The sequence below is a fragment of the Corvus cornix genome, chromosome 4A (assembly GCF_000738735.6).
Source record: "Corvus cornix cornix isolate S_Up_H32 chromosome 4A, ASM73873v5, whole genome shotgun sequence".
NCBI lineage: Eukaryota > Metazoa > Chordata > Aves > Passeriformes > Corvidae > Corvus > Corvus cornix.
The window spans coordinates 3,323,497-3,350,033 of NC_047058.1; the positions used below are offsets into that span (position 1 = coordinate 3,323,497).

Genomic DNA, 26,537 nt, shown 5'->3' on the forward strand with positions numbered 1-26,537 from the left:
GGCTGAAGGGAAAGAAAAAAACGGGAAAGAGAAAAAAGGGCAAGGCCACTGTGCCGACGGCCCCCGTCCCATAGCGGACCCACCGCCCTCAAGGCCCGCCCAGAGGCGGGAAAACACGACCCACTCCCCGCGCCCTGAGTGCGCCCGCGCCCTGAGTGCGCCCTGAGTGCCCCCGCTCCGCCCTCCCCAGGAAAGGCTCCCCTCCCTCCCTCCCTGCTCCCCATTGGCTTCGCCGTTCCCCGCGTGACCCACCAGCGCTCGTCTCATTGGCTACATCGCGAGGTAAAGGGGCGGGACGGGCGGAAGGTACGGCAGCGAGGGGGGTGGTTGTTTCCGGTGTTGTGTGTGTGCGTGCGCGCTGGGGCCCGGGACGGTCACGGCGGCCGCGTGAGGTACGGGGTTGTCCGGGCGCGCTCCTGCCACCGAGAGGGGCGGGGTGGGCGTGCCTCAGGCGGCGGCGGCGGCGGAAAGAGCGCGGGTGCCCAGGCCCAGTGAACGGGGCAGGATGAGCGGCAAGGACGGAAACGAGGAGTTCTACCGGCAGCTGCAGCTCCAGCAGCAGTACGAAGCCAAGCCAACCGAGGGCGAAGGCGAGGGCGAGTCCGACCCCTTTACCTACGTGGACCCGGCGGACGGGGCTGCTTACGAGTGGGACCTGGAGAAGAAGGCCTGGTTCCCCAAGGTGGGTGTGGGAGAGCCCCGAGGAAGGGGGAGAAGGAGGAGCAGTTGATGCCGGAACTCGTCGGTACAGAAGTGTCCGCGTTCAGCCACATCGTGTCTGCTGCGAGGTCTCAGTAGCACCAAAACACTCATTTTTACAGGCAAAACCACGGTGTTGTCTCCGTCTTTGACTGGCTGCGCTGTTGTGAGGAGCTGTGTGTTGCGTGTTAGCGGAGAATCCGTAGAGTTGCTCGGGCCTGGGATGAAGTCACGGTTATATTTGTGAATGTTGCTCGTGGGTGCCTGGGATGTGTTTAGGTCTCTGTCACAGTAGCTGTGATCTCTTTGTGGGCAGTCTAGAAATGAATTAGTATTTTACGAGGTCTAGATGAAAATAGAGTAGTATTATCCGTCTTTTACTATTATCTGAAAATTATGTCAGATAAGCGATGTGTTGTTCTATCTCCTTCAGTCTTAGAAATGCACTTGAAAAATAAGTGTTTGTCTTAGTGGCACTCCACAGCATGGAAATATGTTACACCTTTTTTTTTTTTTTAATTTGGTAAATATTTTAAGTATAAAGTATGATCTTGCTGTGATAATATGGCTCTTCAAGGGGAGAATGAACATAGATTTAATATGTTGAGCCAATCTACTGATATGCAAGTGAAATAGTAGTTTTGTTATCATATAGCAATGAGTGAGGGCAATTACTTAGTTTAATATTAAGACATTTTATGGTATTTACTTGATGGATGTAACGTGCCAGTTCTAGCTTGTGACTGTGAATTCATTGCAATTCAGAGAATCTGAGTGAGAGTGAAGCCTGTAGTGCCAAGTTTGTGTGTAAACCTAGGAAGGTGTCTATGGAGCAGATGGCTTATGGAGGGGTAAAAATGTGAAAAATCCAGACTCACAAAGTGGAGCAGTGGAGAAGTGAGTATTCCTGGCTCCCTGTGGGTGCTATATCCAGTAAGCACAGTAACCTATAAGAGGGTTCTTCCTGTTTTGATCCCATTTCTTCCCCTTCTCACCTCTTTTGAAATGTGTCTCTTCTCAGTAGCATTTGTCTTTCCTAAGTGCTTTTCTTATCTCTTCTGTCTTGAGGAGGAGATAACATTAAGGGTTGGACAGATTAAATAGAAGCAGCAAAGTTCATTAGTAAATATGATGTATAGTAGAAGTTGGTGACCTATCCATGACCCATAGTGCTGCACAAAGATTCTTTACCCGGCTGGATGTCATAGTGTTTTATAGTGTTTTTCAGGTTACTTCTTTTGGTTGATGATTATTAACAGAATGTTTTATCCAGGTAAACTGAGGAGACTGTTGTAACCAGAAGCTGTACTTCATTCTCCACGAGCAGTAATAAAACTTTTAATCTGTTTCTTGACAAAAGATGAAAATATTCTGACTGCTCTAAGTGATCGTTATCTGCAGACTGGGATTGCACTGCTGCTCTGCTTTGGGAATACAGTGTCTGCTGAACTTGCGCTAAAGCATATTTCACAGCAGTGCAAAAAGTGAATGATACTAATTGCCAGCATTCCCCAGAAAAATTTGGAGACAATCAAATATTTTACAGAAGCAATTTTAACCTCGTTTATTACTTAATTTTTTTTCTTTCAATGGTACTGTATTAATGAATACCAACTTTTTTAGTGCTTCACAGACATAGCACAAAATAACATGTGGAATTCATCTGCTGCTTGCGTCACTTGCTGTGAAAATACAGACATTGGCTGTCATCTGCAAGCACAGGGTATCTGTTCTTCATTTGGTTAATCTATTCCTTTCCATTTCAGTGGGACCAGCAGTTAACTACATGCTCACATGTCCTGTAGTATTGTGTTTCTTTTCCTATAAGCTTAATCACCCCAAACTGCTTGACTGTGTGGGTGTGCAGGTAGGACTGATTTCTCTGTGATGTTCTCCACCAGAATGGGATTGAAGCCCCCAGTAACCAGTTTTGTGAGTGCTTGTTTCTCATAGTCATGGTATGATAGAAGTTCCAATAAAAGCTGCTATACATGTATAAGCTTCTCTGTGCTTGCAAAAAAAACATTTTAAAGTGAAGTAGTGGTAATGGTTATATGGTAGGATGATAGCATGTTATGCAAAAACCATCTTTGTTACTGAGTGGCAAAATTTGATAGTCCATGGTAGGTAATTTGCTAATAATAAATGGAGGTTTACACAGAATGCAGTTCCCACAGAAACTGCAAAATAATCCTGTTGCAGGTTTAATCACTAATTTACCAGTAGGTTCTCTGATGAAAATTAATAATGCTGTTCACCAGGAAGTATAGAAGCTTCTTAATTCTCTGGATCTCATCAACTGTGACATTAAGGATTTGCTAAGATTGCTAATGTCAAGTATAGTGAACCTGATTAGAGCACAGAGTCTTCTTTTCTTCAGTAAACTTAGTTGTACTTTTTCTTTCTCATGACGTTCTGTTATGTCATACCTGTAAGAGCAGCCATTTACATTCTTTATTGAGGTGTGTGGCAAATCTTGTTTAGCCTAAGAGTTATTTTGTGCTAACCTTTAAAGTTATGAGGCTCCATGGCATCTTGCATTATTCCTGACAAGCCTGTTACTGTCAATTTTGCATTTCTGATCTGTCATAATGAAATTTTAGAGTTGAAACATCAAGTTTCAAATCACTATGGAAGATAAGAGATTACATTTTCATCACTGACACTTGAAATTGCTCTCTTACAATAGCTTAATGGCATTAAGTTTTGTTCCCTTTTGAATACAGATGAAGCAAGTGCAGCACAGATCAGAGTCAGATAAAATTTTCAAAGGTCAAGGCTCAGTTTTGAGAAAAAATATTTCAGTGTGTGTAACTTCAGAAAATACTTCATAATGCAGGGGTGCTGACAAATGCAGCTATGATGTACCTCTTTGTGTGTGATTGCTAGTGGCTGGAAGTACTGGATGTAATTTATGGGGGGGGGGGGGGGTTGACTGCTAAAACATAGGCATTGGCCAGTCTTATATTTTATCCAGATATAGTCTCTCTCTGGAAAAGAGCAAACTAATTCTTTATCTATTAGTGGGATATAAAGTAAAGCCTGTTGCCTTAGAAGCAGTGTGTTAAGATACATCTCTGGTTAAGTGCAATATTTACTGCCTGTCAGCATAAATATAAGTCATTTCTTGAAGTGATTCGATGAAAAGGCAGATGCCTGCAAATGTCAGCCATTCATCATCTGTGGATAAGTTGTTGGCTTACCATCAGTGTTGCTTTATCTCTTCACCATGGCCAGGAGCACTTGGTTTATGTCCCTCAGGCAGATCCAATTCCCATGAAAAGCAGAAAGCTTGGTTTGAAAAATGTCAGAACTTGTGAAATGTTTGTGTAAAAATTTCTTGTGCTGTATGGAATTTATCTTCGTCTAGTTCAGGTAATGCGTGAACTGGTTGTTCTTGTTGTGTGTATGGCTTTGCAAAGATCATTTAAATAGTTTTAAAATATTGTTATTTTCTATGTTGACAGATTAGAAAATAACCGTCACCTAATTAACGTTAAAATACAAACCTGAATTTATAGTTCTTTGAAATTTTATATTACTCTTCCTAATTTCTTTTCAGATAACAGAAGATTTCCTGGCAACCTATCATGCCAACTATGGCTTCCATGCAGATGAGACAGACACGTCATCTGCTTCTGGTACAGCCGTTGAAAGTAAGCAACCAGTAAGTTCTAAGACATCAGGAACACAACCATCAGCAAATGAAACAGGACGAAAACAAACGGATCCAAAACAAAAATCAGAAAAAAGGAAGCTAGAGCCAGGTAAGTGACAAAGCACTTCCCTCTGTGTAGGCTGTGACCTGTATTGTGCTGAGGGAAAACTGGCAGTTGATTGTTGTTATCTGGTACAGCAAAGATAAGGTTGTGCTGGAAATTTCCAGAATGGTTCTAAAATTGTATGGTGCTTCATAGGTATTCTCCTGAATTTGTATACAAGGGGGGAAAAGCAAATTAAGGCATGTTCAAGGTTTCCCTGTGCGCAAGCAAAAAGTCTTACAAATCTGATGGAATATAAACGTGTATGCTCCCATGTTTAATATATTATCATAACTGAATTAAACTCTTGTGTTTAGGGTGGTTTCATGTTGAAGAAGACAGAAACACAAATGTTTATGTGACAGGTAAGTAATAGTGTTTGTTTATCTACTTTGAGCTAAAGATGGTAAAAGGGACTCATATGTGTCTCTAATATTATCTATTCAGTCTGTCACTTGCAGGCTACTTAATGTTGTGTTCCTGACTGCATAATGTCTTTGTGACCTTTAAATTGCAGAAGGAAGTAGAAGGGACGTATTTCATGCTTTTATCTGTTACATGAGGTATTCTGTGAGCTGTGTCAGCCAAGTCACTAATTTATTCTTTTATAAGAAAAATAATTTCTGCAGGCTTTTAAGGGATAGGATAATGACAAGTTTATAATGAGATAGGGCCTCAACTATACGCATTGCTTAATTTATAATTTTCATTTGCTCTAACAAATAATTATTAGGTAAGAAGGAGGAAACAGTAAAAAAGAGTTTGCAACAGTGAGAAAGTAATGTGAAAACTCAGATGAAATTATCTGTGCACTTATTATGGTGTTTCTCTACCTGTTTTGGATGGTGGGGTGCTATCTCTAGATGTATGTACTTACGTACACTTGGTGGTTGTGAGCAGTCACAGGAGCGCGCATACTTGCATTTTCAAAAAATCTTCAGGCAGGCCAAATTAGGATGGGACATCCACGTAGTTTTCTCGTCCATTTTGGTTTTTTACTTATCCTCAATTCAGAGTTCAGGTCTTAAAATCTCTATACATAATCAGTTACTCTTTTTATTGGATTTGTGAGTGGAGAAAACAGTTGTCTGTCTGTTTATAGGTTGTGTTCTTATGAGGTTTTTTTTTGTCTCTGATACCTAGAGGTGCAGTAGAACTTGAAGCTTGGGCAGGAGAGTTACATTTGCAGAGGCCTTTGTGTCCACTGCAGTGTTGATGACATACGTGACAGTAAAGCTCTAGGTGTCCATATCAGGGAGCACAGAGATGTTTCTGTGCATTACACCTATTATAAAGTACAAGGATTTTCAAAATACTGGTATGAAGTAATGTGTAGAAGGTAAAGCCCAAGGGCAGTGGTTTCATGCAGTGTATGCAGAATGTCCTTTATTTTGATATCTTTCATTTAAAGAAACACTATGGGAAGATTTGTTCCACAGAGGTTTTTTTTTAAGAATCGATCATACTCAAGCCTTCTGTTTGAATTTATTTTGCAGGTTTGCCTCCAGATATTACAAAAGATGAATTTGTACAAGTCATGTCAAAATGTGGTATCATCATGCGAGATCCTCAGACAGAAGAACACAAGATCAAACTGTACAAAGATAAGGAAGGAAATCTTAAAGGAGATGGCCTCTGTTGTTATCTGAAGGTCAGTGGTGCACTGAAATGCAGTTTTCCTTACCAGTGAGGCCACATATGGCCGCTGTTTCAGAATCACATTCAGAAGATTCTTGAAATCTAAAACATGATTTGGAATATAGGTGTCTGTTTTAAAGATTTACTCCGGAAAATCCCACTTAGCTCATTTGTTTCCTCTTATCCAACCCCACCCTCTGCCTGGAAATGGCCATAATACCTGCTGAACATGTCTCTGCATGCTCCTGTCTTGGGTGCCAGAGATTATGGGCTGAACTGGGGGGCTCCTCACCTTTTACTTTGAAAGTATGCCACTGTGTAATCAAGAATACAAAAACAACGATCCAGGAAGGAACATACTGTAGTCCTGTATTTAGAGCTTTTAGTCGAGAACTGGTTTGGTTCAGAACTGTGCTTTCATTCTTTATTAAGCTATAAAAGTTTAGGCTGCAGTACTATTTCTTTGTGTTTCACTTGTGAATCATTTGGGAAGTTGGTGATTGCAAGTGCAGCCTGCTTTAGTTCTGCAAGAAGCACCAGGCAGTACTAAATGAAATGGCATGTAGTTTGTGCTATTTTTGTAATTGTAGTAGTTAGGGCTGTGGAGTGCACAAGCATAAATACAGTCTTCACTCTAAAGCACTTTTAGGAAAACATTAAAAATTACTTCAGAGTCTAAACATCTGCCATTCGTGCAAAAGTGATACAAGTTTTACAGGGAATCAGTCCCCTGAAATCTTTTTATTCTTGCTTTTAAGTTCATCTGCTTGCTTGGATATTGCAATTTAGTGTCTGTGACATATTGGAATGAAATATATGCAGCTGCTTTTGGAAGTATTAATCAATTACAACAGGAGTGAAGAAATACTATGTTTTGATCAGGAAAGCGTTGCCAGCTATGTGTCAGAGGACATCAGTATGTTTTTCAGTGACAGGGACTTGATTCTTAGCACAGTATACTTAATGACATGTTATTGCAATACAGTTCGACTTTGCCATGTGCTTTAAAGTTTGTGCTGTTTATCTTCAAATAGAGAGAATCAGTTCAACTTGCTTTGAGGCTTCTGGATGAAGCAGAAATCCGAGGCTATAAATTGCATGTGGAAGTTGCAAAGTTCCAACTGAAGGGGGAGTATGATGCAAGCAAAAAGAAGAAGAAATGTAAAGACTACAAGAAGAAGTTGTCTCAACAGCAGAAGTTTGTATTTTTTATTTCAGTAGAATATTGCTTGAGTTCTAAGTGCTATTAGTAAAGTGATGCTTTCTTTCAAATGCAATGCTAAGTTATGCCAAAATTAAAGTATTTCCTGACAGTGCAATAACTTAACTATTGCACGTTTAAAGGGGACGAACTCCTAGATTAAGTGTTGATATAATGAACTTCTTTGTGATTCACACATTGAAATAATATGTAGGGAGCAGTGGTGCCTTCAGATGTAGAAGAAAGTACTATGGCTCTGGGGAAATAAGACTCTCTTCCTCAGTGGATAAGAGCATGCAAGTCCTGTCACAATATCTGGGCTTACTGCTGGAAGGTCATAATACTCTGGCTGCTCACATCTATTTAGTGCCATACTGCAGTAGTTGCAAAGGGCAAGAAATGCTGGCTGCCACAGGAGCAAATACTAAAATACCTCTGTAGATTCCCCCAGACATCTCTCTGCTATAAAATATACTGGGGTTTGAGTTCATTGCTTTTGTCAATTTAAAAATGTTTTTCTTCCTTTTGGAACCAAGAAGATGCAGATTAAAGAGGAAAAAAGTTTGAATATAAGACTTTTGATATTTTAATGAAAGCAACATTCCACTTAACATTGTAAATAGTAATGCAGCAATGTTTTCCCATAGTTAAAGGGAGCAAAAGCTACTTGATATCTTATCAATTAAAGCCAGAAGTAACTTGAAATGTATCTGCCCCAAAGATACACTGACAGTTCTTGCTGTAAGAAGTCTTCAGTGTGTAGGCAGGTGTATGAAAATTATGAAATTGCATTTGATAGCAATTAGTGTGAATAAAAGGACTGTGTTCCTTTTGAGTTGAAGAGCATAAGTTACTTGTAGAACTACTCTCATTGGAAATCCAAGTTTTCTTCAGCTAAAGTAGCAGGTATAAGGAGAAACTTAAGATTCCCTCCCCCCCCTCCCCCCTCCCCCATGTATGATCTTGAGATTTGAAAGTGTAAGTAAACGTGTGGGGGTTTTTGTAATAGGATATGAAGTAGGCATTTCTCTGAGAAGTAAGATTTGATGTAGGAAGGCAAAGTCCTAGAACAGATGTGCTGGGTTACATGACTAGTTTATGTTAGTGGCTCTACACTGGGGAACAAAATACATCTTGTAGTAATGCCTGTGTAAGAGTCAAGGTGTTCTTGCATGTTCTTTTAAATAAAAGCAGTTAAATTTTACCAAGGGCAATAGTGGATCTCCTTTTTTACAGAATAAGTTAGGAACAAATGGTAAAACACTGACACTTTAGTTGTAGTTGAAAACAGCTGGTTCCTTTATCTGAGTTGATATTAGGAAGGAATTAATACTTCACAAATATTTTCTCAGTATTTTAAAAAATACTTTACTTTGAAAAATTATTTATATTCTCTCTATGAGCCTTTAAGTACCTTAAAACCTCAAATGCTTTGTAGGAGTAGTAAACCTGGCTAATTACTGCATTTTTTAGAAGAATAACTTAACTCTTTGTGTCAAAATATATGGTAATATATTGCAAGAAATGCCAAATTAACGATTTTTTTTCAACAAATACTTGTAGAAACTGAAGAGAGCCGCAACAATATCTTCTTACTGTTGCTTCATTTCATTAGACAGCTGGATTGGAGGCCGGAGAAGAAAGATGGGGCAACTCGAATGCGGCATGAACGCATCGTTATTATCAGGAATATGTTTCACCCCAAGGACTTTGAGGTAGGAAGATGCAGTTTGCTTCTGTAGATTGTGCTGTTAAAAGTTATCATTGTCTGAACTTTCTGCTGTACAAATTGTAGCAAAATTCTAAGCAGATGAAAATAAAATTAAACTTGCTGTTTGGGAAGGATGTTCTCCTGTGCCAAACATCTGCTTTAAATTCATTCATCTCTCTGCAAAAGCAAGAAAAAAATGTTGGTAAGAATGTATTTTTCAAATCAGGGTTTTTCACTGCCTGAAAAACGTATATATCTGACAATATTCCTTTCTGGGATCAAAAGAGGAGTAAACAACAGTAATTGTTAAAATGGAGAAATGAGCACAAAAAAGCCTTATTAACATGTAGTATTTATTAAATTCAAATAAGAGCTGTCTGCCAACTCCCAGGTGGCTTTGAAAATGCTGTTTAACAGCACTTAATTTATGGACTTTTAACAGACTGGCAGATGTGTACCACTGATTATGGAGCAAAAATAAAGCTGAAAGAAGTGAGTGCTTGTGTTTAATTAAAGCTGTGTAATTGCTTTGTAGGAGGACCCTTTAGTGCTAAATGAGATAAGAGAAGATCTGCGGACAGAGTGTGAAAAGTTTGGTCAAGTAAAGAAGGTTCTCATATTTGATGTAGGTATTTTTACATGTTGTGTTGGCAGAATTAATGTAATGTGCAAAGGTGCAAAACATTTAGGCTGCTTTTAATATGAGTGGAGCATTTATTTGGGTGTGTTTATTTCATGGAAACTTGACTTAATCTTTCAGTACTTTAAAACTTTTGGAACTTAATGTCTAAGCGCCTGTCTACTTCAGCATATGTGAAGGCAAGCTAACTCTTCCCAGGAGCTTGGATACATGTCACAAGTTTGAAAGTGTATGGATACATTATTTGTAGCTAAGCTAGCTGAAATATTTTTTGTTTTCAGTGTTCCAAAATTGTGTTCTGTGTGCCAGTAGAAAAACATATGGAAACTTGAAAACTTAACTTTTAAAATACAATTATGTATGATCAAAATGGAGCTATGTCCTGATTGATTTTATAAGACAATCTAAAGGGTATTGGAATAAATACATTAGTTAGAATATTATTAAATGCAAGTTGCCTGTCCTTACAGAGGCACCCTGATGGCGTCGCTTCTGTGTCATTTAAAGAAGCAACCGAAGCTGATCTGTGCAAGCTGACTCTAAATGGAAGGTGGTTTGGTGGCCGTCAGCTCAGTGCTGAAACATGGGATGGTGTAACGGATTATCAGGTAGCCTTTCATGGTTCTGTTTTATCAAGTATGTCTTCCAAACAGTAAATCTGCTTGAATTCTAGGAGTGATTGGCATTCTTGTCCCCATACCCTTCCCCCGCTCATCCCTGCATTATCTTGCTTCTCTTCAAAAGCTGTAGAATGTCTCCAAAAATCATTCTCAATTATTCAACTTAGCAGAAAATTAGAGGACCTGTTTGAGTACTTAGAGGATTAGCCACTGGATGTACAGATCATTAGCTCACAGTCAGCATTGAGATATTTCTGTAATACAAATATTTGTTTAATTTTATCTTGTAAATACTCATTTTGACAAGTATGACTCTGTAATGATGTGTATAAACTCTTCTTTAACAGGTGGAGGAGACTGCAAGAGAAAGGGAAGAAAGGCTCAAGGTGTGGGAGTCATTTTTAGGGGATCCTGATGCAAAGGAGCAACAGACTACATCTGATTCGGATTCTGCGTCAAATGATGTTAAACTGCCCGAAGGGAAACAACCTCCAGAGGTTAATGACACACCTAAGGAGGATGCAAATGATGAAGCTCATAAGAGGGAGAATAGTGATGAGGGTATTAATGAAGATGGAGCTCCATCCACAGACAGCAGCCTTGCAGGCAGTGATGGTGAAGCTGATACATAACACCTTTAATACTTTATGAAAGCATGATTTTTAGGGTGATGTTTGAGTGTATCACTTTCTTCAGGGTGACTGTTGACAATATTCTTGTGAATATAGGCATATTAGAATGTCATCAACTGTGTGCTTTGAAGTTTTCATTAAAAGCAGTATTTAATGAGGTTCTAAAAGTTTGTATTAATTGGCTGTTCAGGTAAAGAAACTCAAGTTGCCAAGAACACAGTAAAACTCATCAGGCTTCTTTTGTTCTAGCTATGCTTGTCAGTGTTTCATCATGTGTGTGAGAAATACGTTCCAACCCTTAAGTTTATGTAACTATGTGTAGCTTCAGTAATGCAAAGCTTTTACAAGATTTGTGGATTGTACTGTTTATTTTCCTGTACCCCTTGGAACTCAGTATTTCAATAATGTGTGTCCTGATATGTTGGATCATTTTATGGAACAGGTGCTGTGATACATATAGGGTGAATGCATTGGATGCATTGCTATGTATTATATGGCAGATGATGAATAGTATCAGGTCACAAGCTTAAAGAAAGTGGCAGACAGTGTTCACATAGCAACCCTAGGGCAAACTGAGTGAAGATAGGTTATTAAATCACAGCATTCAGCAAATTGTTTTTTTCCTTTCCCTGTTTAGATCTTCTGTTGATGTTGGATAGAGGCTGGAATTATGTCAAGGAGACTAGAAATGCATGAACACTCATATTCTAGGCAGATTGGTCTTAAACTCTCATGGTCTGTATGCAGTAGGTATCAAAATAGGCTTTGGATTTTTGTGGTGGCTTTATTAGTTCTTGCTTTTATATTGGAGTAAAGAGTTTTGTTTAACTTTGTTAGCATGATGAATGTGAGTTCTCAACATTTTAGTTTAGCTCTGTGTACTCTTCACAGTGGGGAGGATCTTCCATACTTCATAAAATTTAAATGGCAGCTCAAACTACAAAAGTTAGTATATTTTAAAATACGCTTTCAACTAATGCTCTTATATGGAAAAAGTAAACGCTAGTCCTCTTCAAAATATTTCTGAAAGCAAGGACTTAAGAGATAATCTAACTTAAGATATCTTAATAAGTGGCGGGCTTTCAAAAATAACTGGTTGGAGCTGTTTTGGACATAGTCATTCTTAATTTAGAATTCCGTTATTTTGATAAGTAAGGATAGAAGAACATGGGTTTAGGCACTAAACAATTAAAAATTGATAGCATGCTGTTCATATGGATCGTTACCAGTACACATTTGCAAGGATGATCTTTTGAATTTTTTAAATTCATATTGGATTACAAGAAACTATAGATGTTAATTCCTGTATTTCCATCACGAGGTAATCAGAATACTCTGAAAATGTTATTTTCAAACTTTGTGCTCTGAGATTACCATACAGATTTTTTCCTGAAGTCTATATGGTTCTCTAAGTTTATTTTGTTGGGTTTTTTTAATATATGTAGTCAATATGTGTGGGTGACTATGCCAACCAGAGCATCTCAGTTGTCAGTTGCCACTGTGGTTATAAATTACATCTTTTTGTGACAGAAATAGCTGTCATATTTGAATTCAGAGGTTAAAAGTCTGGGGGCTCATAATACGCTAATATGACAAATTTCCCATTTTGAGTTGCATTATAAAGAAGAGATACAGCTCTCGACAGCTAAAATAAGTCCATTTTCTCATCTTTCCAAGTGTGTGGACCGTGTGTTTCAGCAAAGCAGGTGTTTGACGAATTCAGGGAATCTGGAACACTGCCTGGTTAGTAGCTGCACATAGTGGTATATTCAGATACGTTTCTGGGTTGTGTTGATTCTGCCTTAGTTATTTTTATTGGTAATAAGCACCACAGACCTTTGAGAGCTGGAAGTGTTTGCATATGAGGAGTGTAATTCAGTGTGGTATTTCTTTCAGTGCTTCTTTTTTCTGCCAGCTTCTAGACTCCAGTCTTTAGATCTCTTACTCTTGTGTTTTGTTTGCTTTTTTTTTTTAAGGGAGCCCATTTGTGTAACACTACACAGTTAAATCACCTGTTTTACAGTAGAATGACAACTGATATAGGGAAACTTGTGGACAAATATATAAAACTTGTAAAGTTCTGTGAAGCCTTATCATGGTATCAGATATGGAAAACAAGGTTAGTGTTAATGTTTGAAATAAGACTTTGAAAAATAAGGAATTATTGTATGTGCAGTAAACCTTCCTCTCTCCAATTAATGTGCAAATTTGACTGGCTTGCTGCAGAAGTCCTTTCTTAGTCCTTTCACCTTCTCCTTTAGATCTCACACTAAGGTAGAGTACCAACAAAGACTGAGACCAAATGCTTTACTGGCTTTCCTATTAACTAGGATTATTAAAAAATAAAAGCTCTTTTTCCATGCAAATACAGTGTTCTCAAGTGTGGCATTATACTCAAACTCATATTTTCCTTTTGTCTACCTCCGTTTTCTCCCGAGTAAAATGTAAAAAATATATTTTTATAATCTATTAATTGAGTTACTGAGGCATTTAGTAGTCCAGAGAAAGGTTAATGCAGCTGTGACTCTTTTCAGCAGATTTTCATTGAAACCAGATTCTTCAGATGTTTTCCTTTTTGAAATTATTTATGAAATTACTTTGAATTTATGAAATTTTTATAAATCAATCTGAACAAAAATCAAAAATTTTCACAGGAGTTAAAATTGCTGTTTTGAAGTATGATTATGAAATTCTTATAGTATAGAGCAGTAATGTTTAATTAAGAAATTTTAACAAATCTGAACTAAGAGTTGCTTTTTAAATGCACACATTTTTCTTACTGATCAGCATCATACGTAAAGTGGTAAGAAATTAAAACCTTAAAGGAATTTTCACTTTATTTGTTCTATAATTAAAAGGGTTTTCAAATTACTTTTCTTGCTCATTAGAAGTGACAAAAACAACCTTCTTGCTCAATTTCTAAGGGTTTTTTAAGTCCCGTTCCAGTATACTGCATGTTCCTCCATCCCTCTGCTTTTGGTGGGAGGTTCATTTTAAGAGAATCTGTCTCCTTTCCTCTGTATACGATGAAAACAGTAACTAGCAGCAGGCTGAAACAATTTGGGGATAACTATTTTTGCTCAGTTTTGAACTAGAGAAATAGTTGTTTCTACCAATTCTCAGTGTAACAAAATGGATGTGAAGCCACTTAAATACAATACAACAGAGTATTAACTGACCCTTTAATATAATTTCACAGAATCACTTTCTGAACCATCCAAAATCATTGCTTAGCTTCAGGATAAATTGGTAGTTTGCTTCAGAATCAAATGCCGTTCAGTGGTTTGCTGAGAAGGAATTTTTATGGGGTTACAGGTATTCACCAGAGATGACGTGGTTTGAGGCGCATGGCCTCAGAGGTAGACACCTGGAAACAAAAAGCCTCAAAATAAAAGGCTTTCTAGAAGGCTTTCTCTTTTTTTGCAGGTTCTCGAATGTTCATATACAGGTGTAAAGAGAGAATTAGTTTCATTTTGCATCAAAATGTTTATCTGTTTCTCCTACTGACTTCTAAAATTTTTTTTAATTGAATTTCAGTCCCTTGTACAGCTTAGGTTTTGTATAAGGATTGCAATTCACTTAAAATCTTTAGTATGTTAAATGCAGTGCATTTTAGCTAAAACATATCCTAGACATTATTCAGTTAAGGTTAACCTATTAACAATTACAAATAATTAATTAGCTTAATTCACTTAAGAAAACTTGAAGGTGTTGGATGCTTCATAGAAACCCAAACTTGCCTTTCTTCAGTATTCATACCTTGAATTCTTGAACCTAAACCAAACCAAATTTAGAAAAAAAAAAATTTAAAATGCATTCCCATAGATTTTAATTGGATTTTAACTTCTTGTTTTTATTTCTGCATTTGAGGAAACATACTGCAGTATGGTAAATGAATGCTGTGAGTTGTGTATTTGTGTTGATTTGACTTGTGTGTATTTCAGAGCTCATTATAGTTTGACATCTTACTGTCAGGATACTCTGAAAGTTCTGTAAAATATTTATAGAATTATGAAACCTTTTGCAGCAAACTGGTTTTTTGCTCATTCTGTAATATGAAAGTATATTGTTAGATTAAGCTTTTCAGTAAGTAGACTTGGAATTTTTTCTGACAGGTGATTTTTTTCAATAAATTAACTGTTTTCATTTATCCCTTAGAAAAGAAACATTAAAAAGCAAATGGTATTTGAATAATATCTGAACTTGTGATAGCATCTGAGAATACCCTTCGTTTGTCTTCAATTTGTTTCTTAAAGGGGTTGTGTTTTATACTACCTTTTTAATAAACAAACTCATGAACAGAACAAGTCTTTGCTGATTAGTTTTAAGATAATGTATTTGTCTTTTTTTCCTCAGTAAAAGATACCATAACACTTGGTGCACAGGGGCTTCAGTTTATAAAGCACATGTGTTAACATGCCAGAGCTTCCAGCTGGACCCAATAGACACACTGCTGGAACTGTAAGTGGGATATGGTATTTGTTTCCTGTTTATGGGTTTGGTCTCAGCCTTCTTCCTGGCTTGGGTGTTAGTGGACCTGCATGGAGAGAAAAGGAGCAGGAGGGACCACTGCAGACACTGTAGTTAAAATTGAGGTTGTGAAGATGTTTTTAGTAAGTACGAGTAATTAATAAGGACAATTTTAATTTTTAGTATCAAAGTATTTTTAAATTTTTTTTCGTCAAAGCTTTGACAATTTGAATACTTCAAAAGCACTGGAAATCAGTCATTCAATTCCTGTACTGAAGAATAGGGATTATAATCCCATTTTACCCTGTAGTATTTTCTAGGAGCTTTAAACTGGTGCCATCTTAACCTGAGGAGAGCTTTAACTGCCAGCATGAGAGGAAGATCTCAAATAAGGTCTTGAAAAGCTTTAGCAGAGGAAATGTCTGCCATGTGAGACAGTTTTGAAAAGGGGGTCAGAGAAAGAGCCATGGAGATGTTCAGGGCACTTGCCCTGCTGGTGGACTGAAATCCAGTCTGTCTCACAATGAAAATGTGTTTATGCAAACAGTGTGTCAATAAAAGACTAAGCAGCATCACGAGAACTCTCCCAGCCTAGTAGTTAAGTTGTTCTGGGAAGGGTAGAGGGTGGATTCATATGTATTTAGGCAGAGGGAATTGGATTGTGCTCTCCAGCTTTCTGGGTGAGTAAAAAAACTCCTAAGGTACTCTATAAAAGACATAATGCAAACTCTTTCCTGCTACAGCCCTTACAGAACAAGAATTTTTTTTTCCTGTGGTTATTAAAACAGATCCAGCAAAGAAAAGAGAGAAAATTGGTTATCCAGTTTATCTGGGTTGGAAACAGGTCATCTTTTTCTCACAGGTGTTTGTAGTTACCAACTTAATAGTAAATATTCTGTAACATGGCATAGGAAAAGTCCTTTATCATCCTGGCCAAGTTTGGTTCTCTGCCATAACTTGTTTATCATCTTACTCCAAACTTTTCCGAAGTCCACACTGTCTTCTTTATTGTGTACACATTGTCATAAAAAAAAAAAAGCCAAACAAACCTAAACCTACTTACAGTCCTATTTTCCTCATTCCTGAAACCTCCTAACCTGGTTGACTTGTTGGAGTGCATTTCATGCATTCTTAGCAGATAGGCTGAAGGAAACGCCTCGTTCTGCGCAGCTGGAGGCTAGAAAGTGTGGGGAGTTCATGAATGTGGCTTGTCTTCTGCTGCAGTCACTGCAGTGCACTCAGAGCTGGCTGGGCCCAGAAAGAATCCCGACCTGCTGGACACAACATGAGTGTCCTACATCTGGAAAATCTGACTGGTGTGACACCGCTGCTGACAGTGAGTTAAGGTAGGAGAACTCAACAACTTCTTCAAATGTTCCCTTATTTGAGGAATAACTTGATGAGAGGGAATGCCTGCTTGTTAAATTGTGGCTTAATACTAGGGAGGTGGGAATTTTTTTTGTTTTTACACTGGTTTGAGCTACATGAAATCCAGAATGAAGAGTTCCCTGTCAGATGCTCCAGTGATGGGAAATCAATACTGCTGGCAAGGGTGGGGAATGTGAAAAACATTGTAAAGTATTAGCTCTTGTGGTGAGCTGTCAACAGCCACCACTCTTAAGCCTGTGTTGACCATGGGTCCTTGTCCACCTGAGGGAGAAATAACTTGGACAAATATTTGCACTATTTTGCCACTATTAACCCATTCTGAGAGTAGTGTGATATGAGCTGGGTCCATTTCATCCTGAGCTCCACTTCTACTCTATTTTGACAATGGTTTGTGGCAGACACAAGTTGGAAGGATTTCTGCCTTTTGCAGACTTTGTGCTGGATGATGGAATAATGGGAAGTTCAGGTAAAGAAGACTACAGTGCTCCAAATTTAGGTCCTGTCTCCTGGGACATTTAGAATCTTTATGTGCATATGATCACTGAGAGGACTGAGGTGTAACCTAGGTTATACCCAGCCTACTTTTGGCTACTTGTTGGAAAGCACAAGAGGTTTTTAAGGGAAACAGTGGAAAAGAGATATAGGGCCTTTTTTTGTTTAAAATATATTATTTTTCCAGCGTTGTAATTGGTCATAGTCATACAAGCTGCTGCACATGAATAAACTATGCTAAAGGAGCCCAGAATTAATGTCAGGAGCCAGTTATGCATGTTAAAGTGGTACAAAGACACAATGGCTTGTACTGAGTGAAGAACAGGAAAAGTGATCCTCTAGGCCAGCGCTAATGCTTTCTAAATTGTATGTTGATGTGTAGTGCTGGAGCAGAGTAGGAAGAGCTGCTTTGCTTCTTGCTGTCAATATGACTCCTTGTCCTTTCTCAGGCCATCTGCTTGCTCATGTCTTTGCCAAGCTTTCACTCCTTGGGTTGGAATTTTCAATGGCAAGTGTTGGCCCCCAGCTGAGCAACCGTAAAGTTCCTTAACCTCAACAGCAGGATGCTTTCTAAAGCAATACTGGGAAAATCCAGTGTCTCTTCCCATGCTCAAAGTCCTTCCAGTTGGGTGGCTGGGTTGTGCTAGTTCCTGCTTCCCCTCATGGGCCTTGGGAAGGTGGCTGTAAATTGGGAAGAAGTGTTTTTTGGTTTTAAGTTTTCCGTGTCTGGGAAAGCTGGGTCAGTTTTAAAGTTGTGAAAGACTGTCTTCTGAATCAGATGACTCTGAGAGTGTGGCCTTGCAGGCCTATTCCCACTGCTGTGTTTAGGTGAATCTAGGAGGATGGAACTGGAGCAAAGCAATAGAAATCCTGAGATAAGGACTAAGGACCTCTCGAGTTTGGACATGAGTTGGCAGGAGTAACTCTTGGTGGCAGGAGATACGGGTTGGCTGAGCAAGTAACCATGAAGCAGGGAGAACTGAACGGAGAACATGGAGGGAGATGGAGGTAACAAGCAAAGCTAGACATGGAAGCAAGTAATAAACATGGACAAGAAGTTTGTAGGTGAAGGCTTAAGCATTAAAATGGGGATAGATTATGGCTTGATAACCTTCATCCTCATATTTCTTAATATCTGGATACTTGTTTTACAGCCTGAACAGTTTTTTTCATGTGTAAGAAAATTCTGAGAAACCGTTTGAAGGCACTCTTCACAGGCACTTCAGAGTATCCTTTGAGACAAAAATTAGTGCAATGCTAATTGGAAAGCTTCTGAGGACTGAGGGATTTATGACTAGGAAAGAAGTCAGATAAATGTGTTGAACTAGGTTAAGCAGTGCTGTGTATTGCAGGGTTAGTTGGATGGAAATACATACCTAATGATTCATGAGGTTTTGTGCAGTACAACTGGCTATTGGCTAAAGGTTTCCCTGATGTCTGAAAAGTAACAGCTTTCCTTTTGCTACCAAGGTAAATCAATTATGCTGTGCAGTGTCATGAGCTGACAATGAGACTGGAAAATTGAATAGAAACAGCAGGCACTTCACTGCATCTGTAACCTGAGCCTTGCTAAATATGATTTTGATTAGAGCAGGACTTGTGAGCTCTGGCTGGGAACTTGCTCCCTTGCAGCCAGAAGCTGTACAAACACATGAAAACAATGCTTCTCCAGGGCAAGTGGTGACATTCCTTGTCTTACTCTTACCATATCTGGCAGCAGAGATTTTTAAAGAGAACAAAAAGGAGTCTTATAGTCTTCTGTTGACTTCCTGCAAACTATTTTAGTGGAGTTCCTGCCTTGAACCTGTAAGTTCTGGTTGACCCAGAGTGTGTGTTTTAGTCTTGCTCCAAAGTTTTAAGCAGCTGGCAGACACACCATGTTGCTACTAACTTGTTTCAAACAAGAAAAGGTTATTTCTTTTGTTGTTTGGTTTTTGGGTGTTTGTTTTTTGTTTACTTGAATTTGCCATGATTTAAATTTCCAATAATTTAATCTGAATGTCTTTTTCTAACAGGTTAAGCAACTAATTACTCTTAGAAGTCTTTTTGTTTTGGAGATCTGTGCTGACAGTGGTCAAGGTACTTCAGACTTTACCTTATCTAAAATTATTATTTTCAGTTTTAATGTAGTATAGTGAGGTTTGGGGGTTTTGTTGGTCTTGTTTTATTTGTTTTGGGGTTTTCTTCACTCTATCATTATGTTTTTTGAGCAATACAAAAATCAGAATTGGACAAAACATCTTGATAAGTTCACCCTGAACTTCATTCAGGGATTGTGCCACCTCTGAATTATTTTTTTAAGTGTTTCAGTTCTTCCAGCACAATTCCATCATGAGGGCACATTTGCACAGTACTTGGTCCTTAGCCCAAAATTATAAAGTCAGGGTGAGAAATGACAGCTGGTGGATAGATGTGCCCATTATGCCCAAGTATTTCATTTTAGAAGTATCTCATAAGGAAATCAGGAAAGAAGAGGTGCATGGAAAAAGCAGAAACACAGAGAATCTAATCCTACTAGTAAGTGTTCTTCTGGCCCCTACCATTTTTGGGATGAAGCTGGGCTCACCACTCACTAGGCACTTGAAGTTGAATATTGTCTCTTTGACCTGCCTGGTTTTTTTGGTTTTGGTTTTTTGGTGGGTTTTTTTTTTTTTTTTTTTTTTTTTTTTTTGCAGGGACTGTTGGCCATACAAAATGGAAGAAACAAGGAAGCTCTCCCCAAAGCTGAGTAAAAGCAAAGAGCCTGTGAAAACAGAATGGGGATCTCAGAGCGTCGTGTTCACCTATTTCCAAGGGGACATTAACAGCATGGTAGACGAACATTTTTCTAGAGCTCTCAGCAATGCCAAGAACCCCCAAGATCTGAGCACAAAGCACAAGGGTGAGACCGTTGTCCTGAAAAATGGTGAGCTCCTTTCCATATATGAGCCTGGTGTTGGATGAGGGTGACTGGCTTTCATTAAGGAATTTAAGATCCATTGAGCTTAAATTTGGAATTGTGTGCAAACAGAAGGCAAGAAAATCATGCTTGTAAAGCCCTAGGTTATGTAGCTGGGACTTCCTGGGTAAATCCCTGTGATTGCTGGAGTGATTCCCAAGCTTTCCACGGGCCTGTTGGCAGGACTAGGTCATTGTTTTCCAGCATCATTTTCCAGCCAAGTTTCTCCATCACTGCTGGAAGCAATAAGTGCATTATGACTTAACTTATCATCTTCACGAAAATATATTTGTCCAAGCTTGCAACTGTCAAAAACCTGCCGAAGTTGGTGGTTATGTAGTACACATTTAATACTTAGTAGAAACTTTGGTGGTAGTTTAATCTGCTTTTACTATGAATTTGTGGTTGATGTTTAAGATAAGCAGCACTAAAGTGATTATATATTTCTGTAAAAATGAATATGCCATCTGGTAGCATTCCCTTAGAAGTCCACTGGAATTTGCCTTGGGAAAAAAAGTAAGAATTGATGAGACTTCAGATGCTTTTTTTCTCTTTTTAAGTAGACAGCATGTCTCCCCATCAGTGGAATTTCTCTTCACATTGCTACAGACCATATCCGTCATCTTCTGCAACAAGCATGGCAAATTCTGCTCTGAATTTTTCTGCTGCTGGTGTGGTAGGCCAGTGCCAGCCATCATCTCTGCAGAGTCGTCCAGCTCAGCCTGCAGATTTATGGCCCTTCCCTCCAATTGGAACTCCCAGTGTCACCAGTTCAGTGTATCCTCACACCCTCCCTGACCTGCATGTGGCTGATGAGCCGATCTCTGACAGGAAATACAGTTCTCTTCTTGGCCTTCTGCAACAGGAAAGATGCTTAGCATCCATGCAAGAATGCACCATGAAGCAACACTCAAGTTCTGCTTGTTTGACTGGACCTGCCAGGTTACAAAATATGAGTCAAAGTTCAGCTCCTGGGGGAGGTAAGAAAATAACTTACTATCACTTTATTCTTTCATGGCATCTGATGTAAAGTGACATCTCTTCCTAAGCTTCTCAAGCTGGATCCAACTTCAGGCAAACCCACAGAAATCTTTTACAGTAGATAACCCTGATATGTACTGTGGTACTTGAGATCAATTAGCCGTATAGTATGGGTTAATCAAAAAACGTGCGTTGCCTACTCACACAGTATTTTACCTTCTGGCTTACATTGGGGAGATATTTTAAGTGAATATAAGCTTTATTCAGTGCTATCACAGTCTCTAATACCCATGGGTATTAGGTGTGGTGTGTACCACACGCCCCCTCATTGGGACCAGAAAGGGGTGGCCAGGAAAGATCCCTGAGCAGCCTCTCTCACTGTGCAGGCTGTTAATTATGTTCTGAATACAGGATGGGAAACTGCAGCCCTTACCAGCATGGCCTGGGGTTTTTCTCCCTCCCAGTCTGTCTGTAGCTGGAATGATGAGGGTACAGGGGCTGGTGGACCAGCCTTGCCTTGCATCCTGGCTAAGAGCTCCCTGCCATGAGGCACTGCTGCCCTGCCTGCCAAAGGCTGTGTCTGCTCCCTGCAGATTTCTCAGAGCTAATGAAATTCATAGAGTGATGATCGTTGCTTGTTTATTATCCACAATTACTAGGAATCCCAATACTAGGTACTACCAGCACACAGCAGAAAGATACCTGAAGTTCATTTATATCCCCACAGTGTCTAGATCTGCTGGATAAAATTGCTCCCTTGTGAGTAATTCTGCCTTTGAGAAGCTCTCTGGGGTCAGACTTCCTGGCCAAAGCACTGATGCATGTTGGGTACATCTGCATTGCTGTTCCTGGGTGTTCCCCAGTCAGGCAGCTTGACACTGGTTTCCAAGAAAAAGGGTTGCGGAATTGCTTAGGGAATCTGCTGAAAAAATACAGTGCATCCTACCTGGTGCTTCTAGACAAAAAAGATCAGGCATGTGAAGAAGCAATCCTGAGGCTTAGGTTTCAAAAAATAAGCAGCTGTGAAATATCTCCTGGTTACCCAGTTTTGAAACTGCATCAGCAGGACTTTGGCAGAATGTGGGCTAAAGACTGCCTGCAGATACAAACAGGAGTTTATCTATGGTTTATCTATTTTGAGGATACAACGGAGCTATGTTGTTATGAGGACCCTGACTGTAGGTGTTTTGTTAACTTATTACTGCTAGAATGTCTAATGCCTGTCTGTGTCTGTGCATGGTAAAGGGAGAATGTCTGTATCTTCAGCTGGAATGCAAACTTTCTGCTCATGGTATATGAGCAGAGGTTTTGTGTATGTGTTGCACAGGCACTCACCCTAGACTTTGTGTAGCTAATGAATGTGAGTTTAATTAAAGACACTCTCTGAACTGGGATTTCATTTAAGAACAAGGTAAGGTGCCCTCTTCCCCCAAGGGGGCAATGTGAGCCTATCAACACTTGGGAGCCCCAGGAACTGACTCATTCAGAAAAAGAGATATTTCATGAAATTAGTTTTGTGTTGAAAACAGGGAAATACTGCTAAAAACAGTGGACTTTTTTTCCCAAAAATTCAGGAAGAAAATGAGTGAGGGAAAAAATTGAAAAGGAAATTAAAGAGCTCAGTATTCCCCAGCCATTACCAATTAAAGTCTTTGCTTTCAGGATGTATACAGGGCTTTTCTGAATATTCGGGAGCCTCTAAACAGCACACATGTAACACTATCCTTGTGATTATCAAACAACCCAACAAGGATCAATAAGAAGTGGCTGGTCCATGTTCACAGGAAGTCTTTGGCAAATCCCTAGGATGTGTGCATTTAGTTTGGCTGTAGGAGTCCCTGTTTCTTGGCTCTATCTGTTAAATATACTTCTTGCTCTGTGTCATGTTTAAGAACAGCTGATATTTATATTTCTGGAAGTGTATGTTGCTGTGCCAGACCAGCACAGAGCTCCTCAGCACCTGTGCTATAGGCTGGGCTGCAAAAGCGCAAGGTTTCTTTAGTAACTACTGTCTACTTTTAGCTCTGTGCTGAATCTCTGCTCATTGCTGGTATTTTTAATTTTTTTTTTAAGAGAGGAAAGCAAGCTCTTACCAAGGCTCAGAAAATCCCAGTGTAAGTCATGCCACTGCAGGTGAGTAAAGAAACCAGCAGGTTTGGAACAAATCAGACAGCAGCCTTGCTTATGCATGCGGCATTAAAGATGCTTCCTTGTTTGCTTCCAGACTGTATTTCAAAAGCTTGTTTTTCTCCCAGATAGAACCACCACCCCCCATAACTACATTAACAAAGAAGAAGAAAAACATTATATTAAAATGAGATACATTTTTTTTTTTTTAACCCCATCTACCTTAGTTTCTGTGCTTATACCATCAGGCTGCCATTTCACAAAGCGTGTTTTGCCCTCACTGTCCAAGTTTCAGATCCCAGAAAGATAGAACAGCCCTTGCATTGTACCTCAAGCACTCATGTGGTAACACCGCTGCAGTTTGCACCAACAAACCCACCATACTGCTGGGTGAGTTGTTCTAAGAAATTATTCCCAAAGCATTCAGGCTTCCATATTTTTATTGGTCTCTTGAGACTGGTCATACCCCATGTCGGTTCTTTGATGCGCAGTGTTTTGCGGATACTTTGAATGGGTCATTCTGGTTATTCTAGTAAGGGCTCTTTTGCACCAGACCCAAAGGTGCAATTTTGTTTGCGTGACATCTTAAGAGATTGTGAGGACTGTGCTTGCTGTTTGACTGTCCTGATGCTGCTGTATCTTTCAGGTATTCAGATTCATGACAGAAGACGAGATTTGTACTTCTAGCAACGGAATGTTTCTACTTTGTTGGGAAAGAGAAAGTTATTTCTGTGGACTTTTATTATTTGCAACTGTGAATCAAGATGAAATGAACTGCAGCTATCTATCCTGTGTTTTTCTCTCAGCTGGAAGAATACATGTACTATTTACTGTTTGGGGAATGACAAAATAATCCTTTTCTATACAGTAAATAATTTCTAATGTTTGTGGTATTAACCTGACAGTATGTTTGTTGTGGTGATATATTGTCTATTTAAGGCTTTTCATGTAGCCCTCTTGAAAGGATTCCTGCACTTTTTAATCTTTCTGTGTTTATTCATTTACCATCTCCTGATACGAAGCACAATTCTTATCAATGCAGCTGATAACCGATAAGTGCAGGGATGCAGTTAGCATAAATTCAATGCTGCAGCTTCTTAGCTTGATTTGATATCTCAGTATTGTTTAAAATAGTCTTAGACCACTTGCGAGAGACTTCAACCACAGGCTAGTAAAGCACATTATTTTATTTATGTTTTGAAAGTGCAGCAATTTGTAACCATACTTGCCTTCAGGGATCCCAGGGATACTCTTCAGAAGTTATATAATATGCCTGTGCCTGAAGGCTCTGTTTTGCCATCTCACTAATGTATAATCATCCTCTAGAAAGCAGTGAATTCACAGTAGCTCTGAGAGGAAACCTGGATTCTCACTGAGTACAATTAAAATACCATTCAGCAAAAAGCTGTAGGTAGGACTCTTCTATTTTCCCAGCCTCTCTGCAGGTGTAAATAAACTCTTTGGGTTTATTTTTTCCTTCTCCATTTGTTATACATTAATATAATATAATGGAGCATGATTAGCATTTTCTGACAGCTCTATGCAGTTGCGTAAGGCAATTTGACCTCTGAGATCACAGAGCTTGTGATTTTATAGAACAAATCCTGAGCTGGTGTAAGTGTTTGTGACTGTTGCACCAGATATCTCTGCTGCCACTGCTCCAGTTGTAACACCTTGTGTAATTTTATAAATAATGTGAGTTTAGCAACATCAGGTACTAATTTACAAACTGAGATTTTTAAAATATTTTTTTTTATTTTACTAGTCTCCTCTAGAAGTTACCTGCTCTAGATCAATCTGAGATCACAAGATTTAGTTAAAATTCTGTTTTAACTAAATTAATAAAAGATATACCAATATCCTGTCTCCCTATAGATGAGCACTGAAAAAAACACCCACTCTTTTTTAATATTTCTACAAAAATACCTTTCTTCTCTTTTAAGAATACTTTTCCAAGTAGTTTTCTTTTGTTATCCCAAATCACTTGATTCCCTGATTTTTAAGGCTACATTGTAATATAATCTGACTTCCTCTGTGGGCCAAAGCCAAGATTTCCAAGCTGTGCTCTGTACATCTGTCTTACTGGCATGCGCTATAAGTCTAGCAAATTATAATTCTATTGCTTCAAAATATTGAAGTATTTTTTTTTTCTTCTTCTTCTATCCCTTCCAAAGGAAAATGCTTATGTAACTTCTGTGCAAGGTCTGAGAAGACAGTAGATTTAAATGCTCTTAAATGTAGTGCTTCCTTGAACAATTTGGTTCTGGGCATGTTACAGCTGGGAAATATTCAAAATGGCTTATAGAGTCCTTGGTGCTGGTGAATCAGCCAAGTGGGTTTGGACAGTGTGGGGGGAAAAAACAATTTTTTAAATGCCTGTCCCTTATTGCAAGAACATGAGGCATCTGCCTTGACAGGGTAACGCTGTGAGCCGTTGCTGCAAGGTTTGTGTCCTCAGTGTCCAGCTGTCTGGCAGACCTGGAGAAAGGGAGCAAGTGTCCAAGTAGCCCAAAGGTCCCTGGACCCCTTGGCAGTGCAGGCTCCACACCAGGCACACAGATACTTGCTCTCTTCCCTGGCTTTTAGAGGAATGAGGATGGAATATAAAGCTGCGGCACAGAGGCTCTGCTACTTTGGCATTTTGTCTTACACCACCACAGCACCATGCACCAGAGTGTGCCTGCATTTATGGCGTCTCACTGCTCTTCTGCAATAACCATAGTTAACCCATTGCTCCAATTTGCCTCTAATGTTTTAGTATAATAGAGTTTTGAACATTTCACAGAAGTTCTCTACATCAGATAGGCTTTTATTTATATGTGTATGGATTAAAACAATATAGATACACATATATGCTCCTCTAAAATATTGTTTGGCCAGAGTGGAGTGTTTCTTGCTCTCCAGCCCAGGCTGTTGCTGTGTTCCTGTGCTGTCCTGCTGTCATCATGTTCCAGTGACTGTGTCTTCATTCCCATTCAGTGTGTACTCTCCTTCCTGGGAAGGACTTGGCAGCTGGGACACTGCATCCAGCAGCTGCCATCTGGTACTTCCCACAGTTATTTTCCATCCCTCCTCTGAATGCAGCAGTCCTGGAGGTGATGGGAGAAGGGATACTGGATGTTCCCTTTTCAACAGCTTCTGACTCCCTGAATGCTAATGGGCCTCTGCAGCGACCATTCTGAAGGATAGAAAGGGGCCAGGTGTTACATCCCTGGAAGTGTTCAAAAAGTGTGTGGAT

At 39.2% G+C, this 26,537-nt stretch overlaps 2 protein-coding genes across 8 annotated transcripts; both read left to right on the forward strand.

Moving 5' to 3' along the window:
- The first annotated feature begins 328 nt into the window (after positions 1-328).
- On the forward strand, positions 329-15,206 carry HTATSF1 (HIV-1 Tat specific factor 1). Its single transcript, XM_010402827.3, has 9 exons — positions 329-682; positions 4,262-4,466; positions 4,778-4,825; positions 5,957-6,111; positions 7,133-7,296; positions 8,915-9,014; positions 9,546-9,635; positions 10,121-10,258; positions 10,618-15,206. Exons 1-9 carry the CDS (start codon positions 506-508, stop codon positions 10,900-10,902), a joined length of 1,362 nt encoding a protein of 453 aa, XP_010401129.2. The 5' UTR covers positions 329-505; the 3' UTR covers positions 10,903-15,206.
- A 95-nt stretch (positions 15,207-15,301) lies between these two features.
- VGLL1 (vestigial like family member 1) lies at positions 15,302-26,146 on the forward strand. 7 transcript variants are annotated; one of them, XM_019287787.3, is made up of 8 exons: positions 15,302-16,718; positions 19,269-19,332; positions 19,929-20,158; positions 20,752-20,961; positions 21,057-21,171; positions 23,246-23,305; positions 23,548-23,689; positions 23,946-26,146. In XM_019287787.3, exons 3-8 carry the CDS (start codon positions 19,948-19,950, stop codon positions 24,150-24,152), a joined length of 945 nt encoding a protein of 314 aa, XP_019143332.2. In that variant the 5' UTR covers positions 15,302-16,718; positions 19,269-19,332; positions 19,929-19,947; the 3' UTR covers positions 24,153-26,146. The 7 variants fall into 7 exon arrangements, with proteins under 7 accessions (XP_019143332.2, XP_019143333.2, XP_039427788.1 ...); XM_019287788.3 differs by having other exon boundaries at positions 23,589-23,689; positions 23,946-24,087; XM_039571854.1 differs by having other exon boundaries at positions 19,269-19,770; positions 20,752-21,171; positions 23,589-23,689.
- Positions 26,147-26,537: the final 391 nt, after the last annotated feature.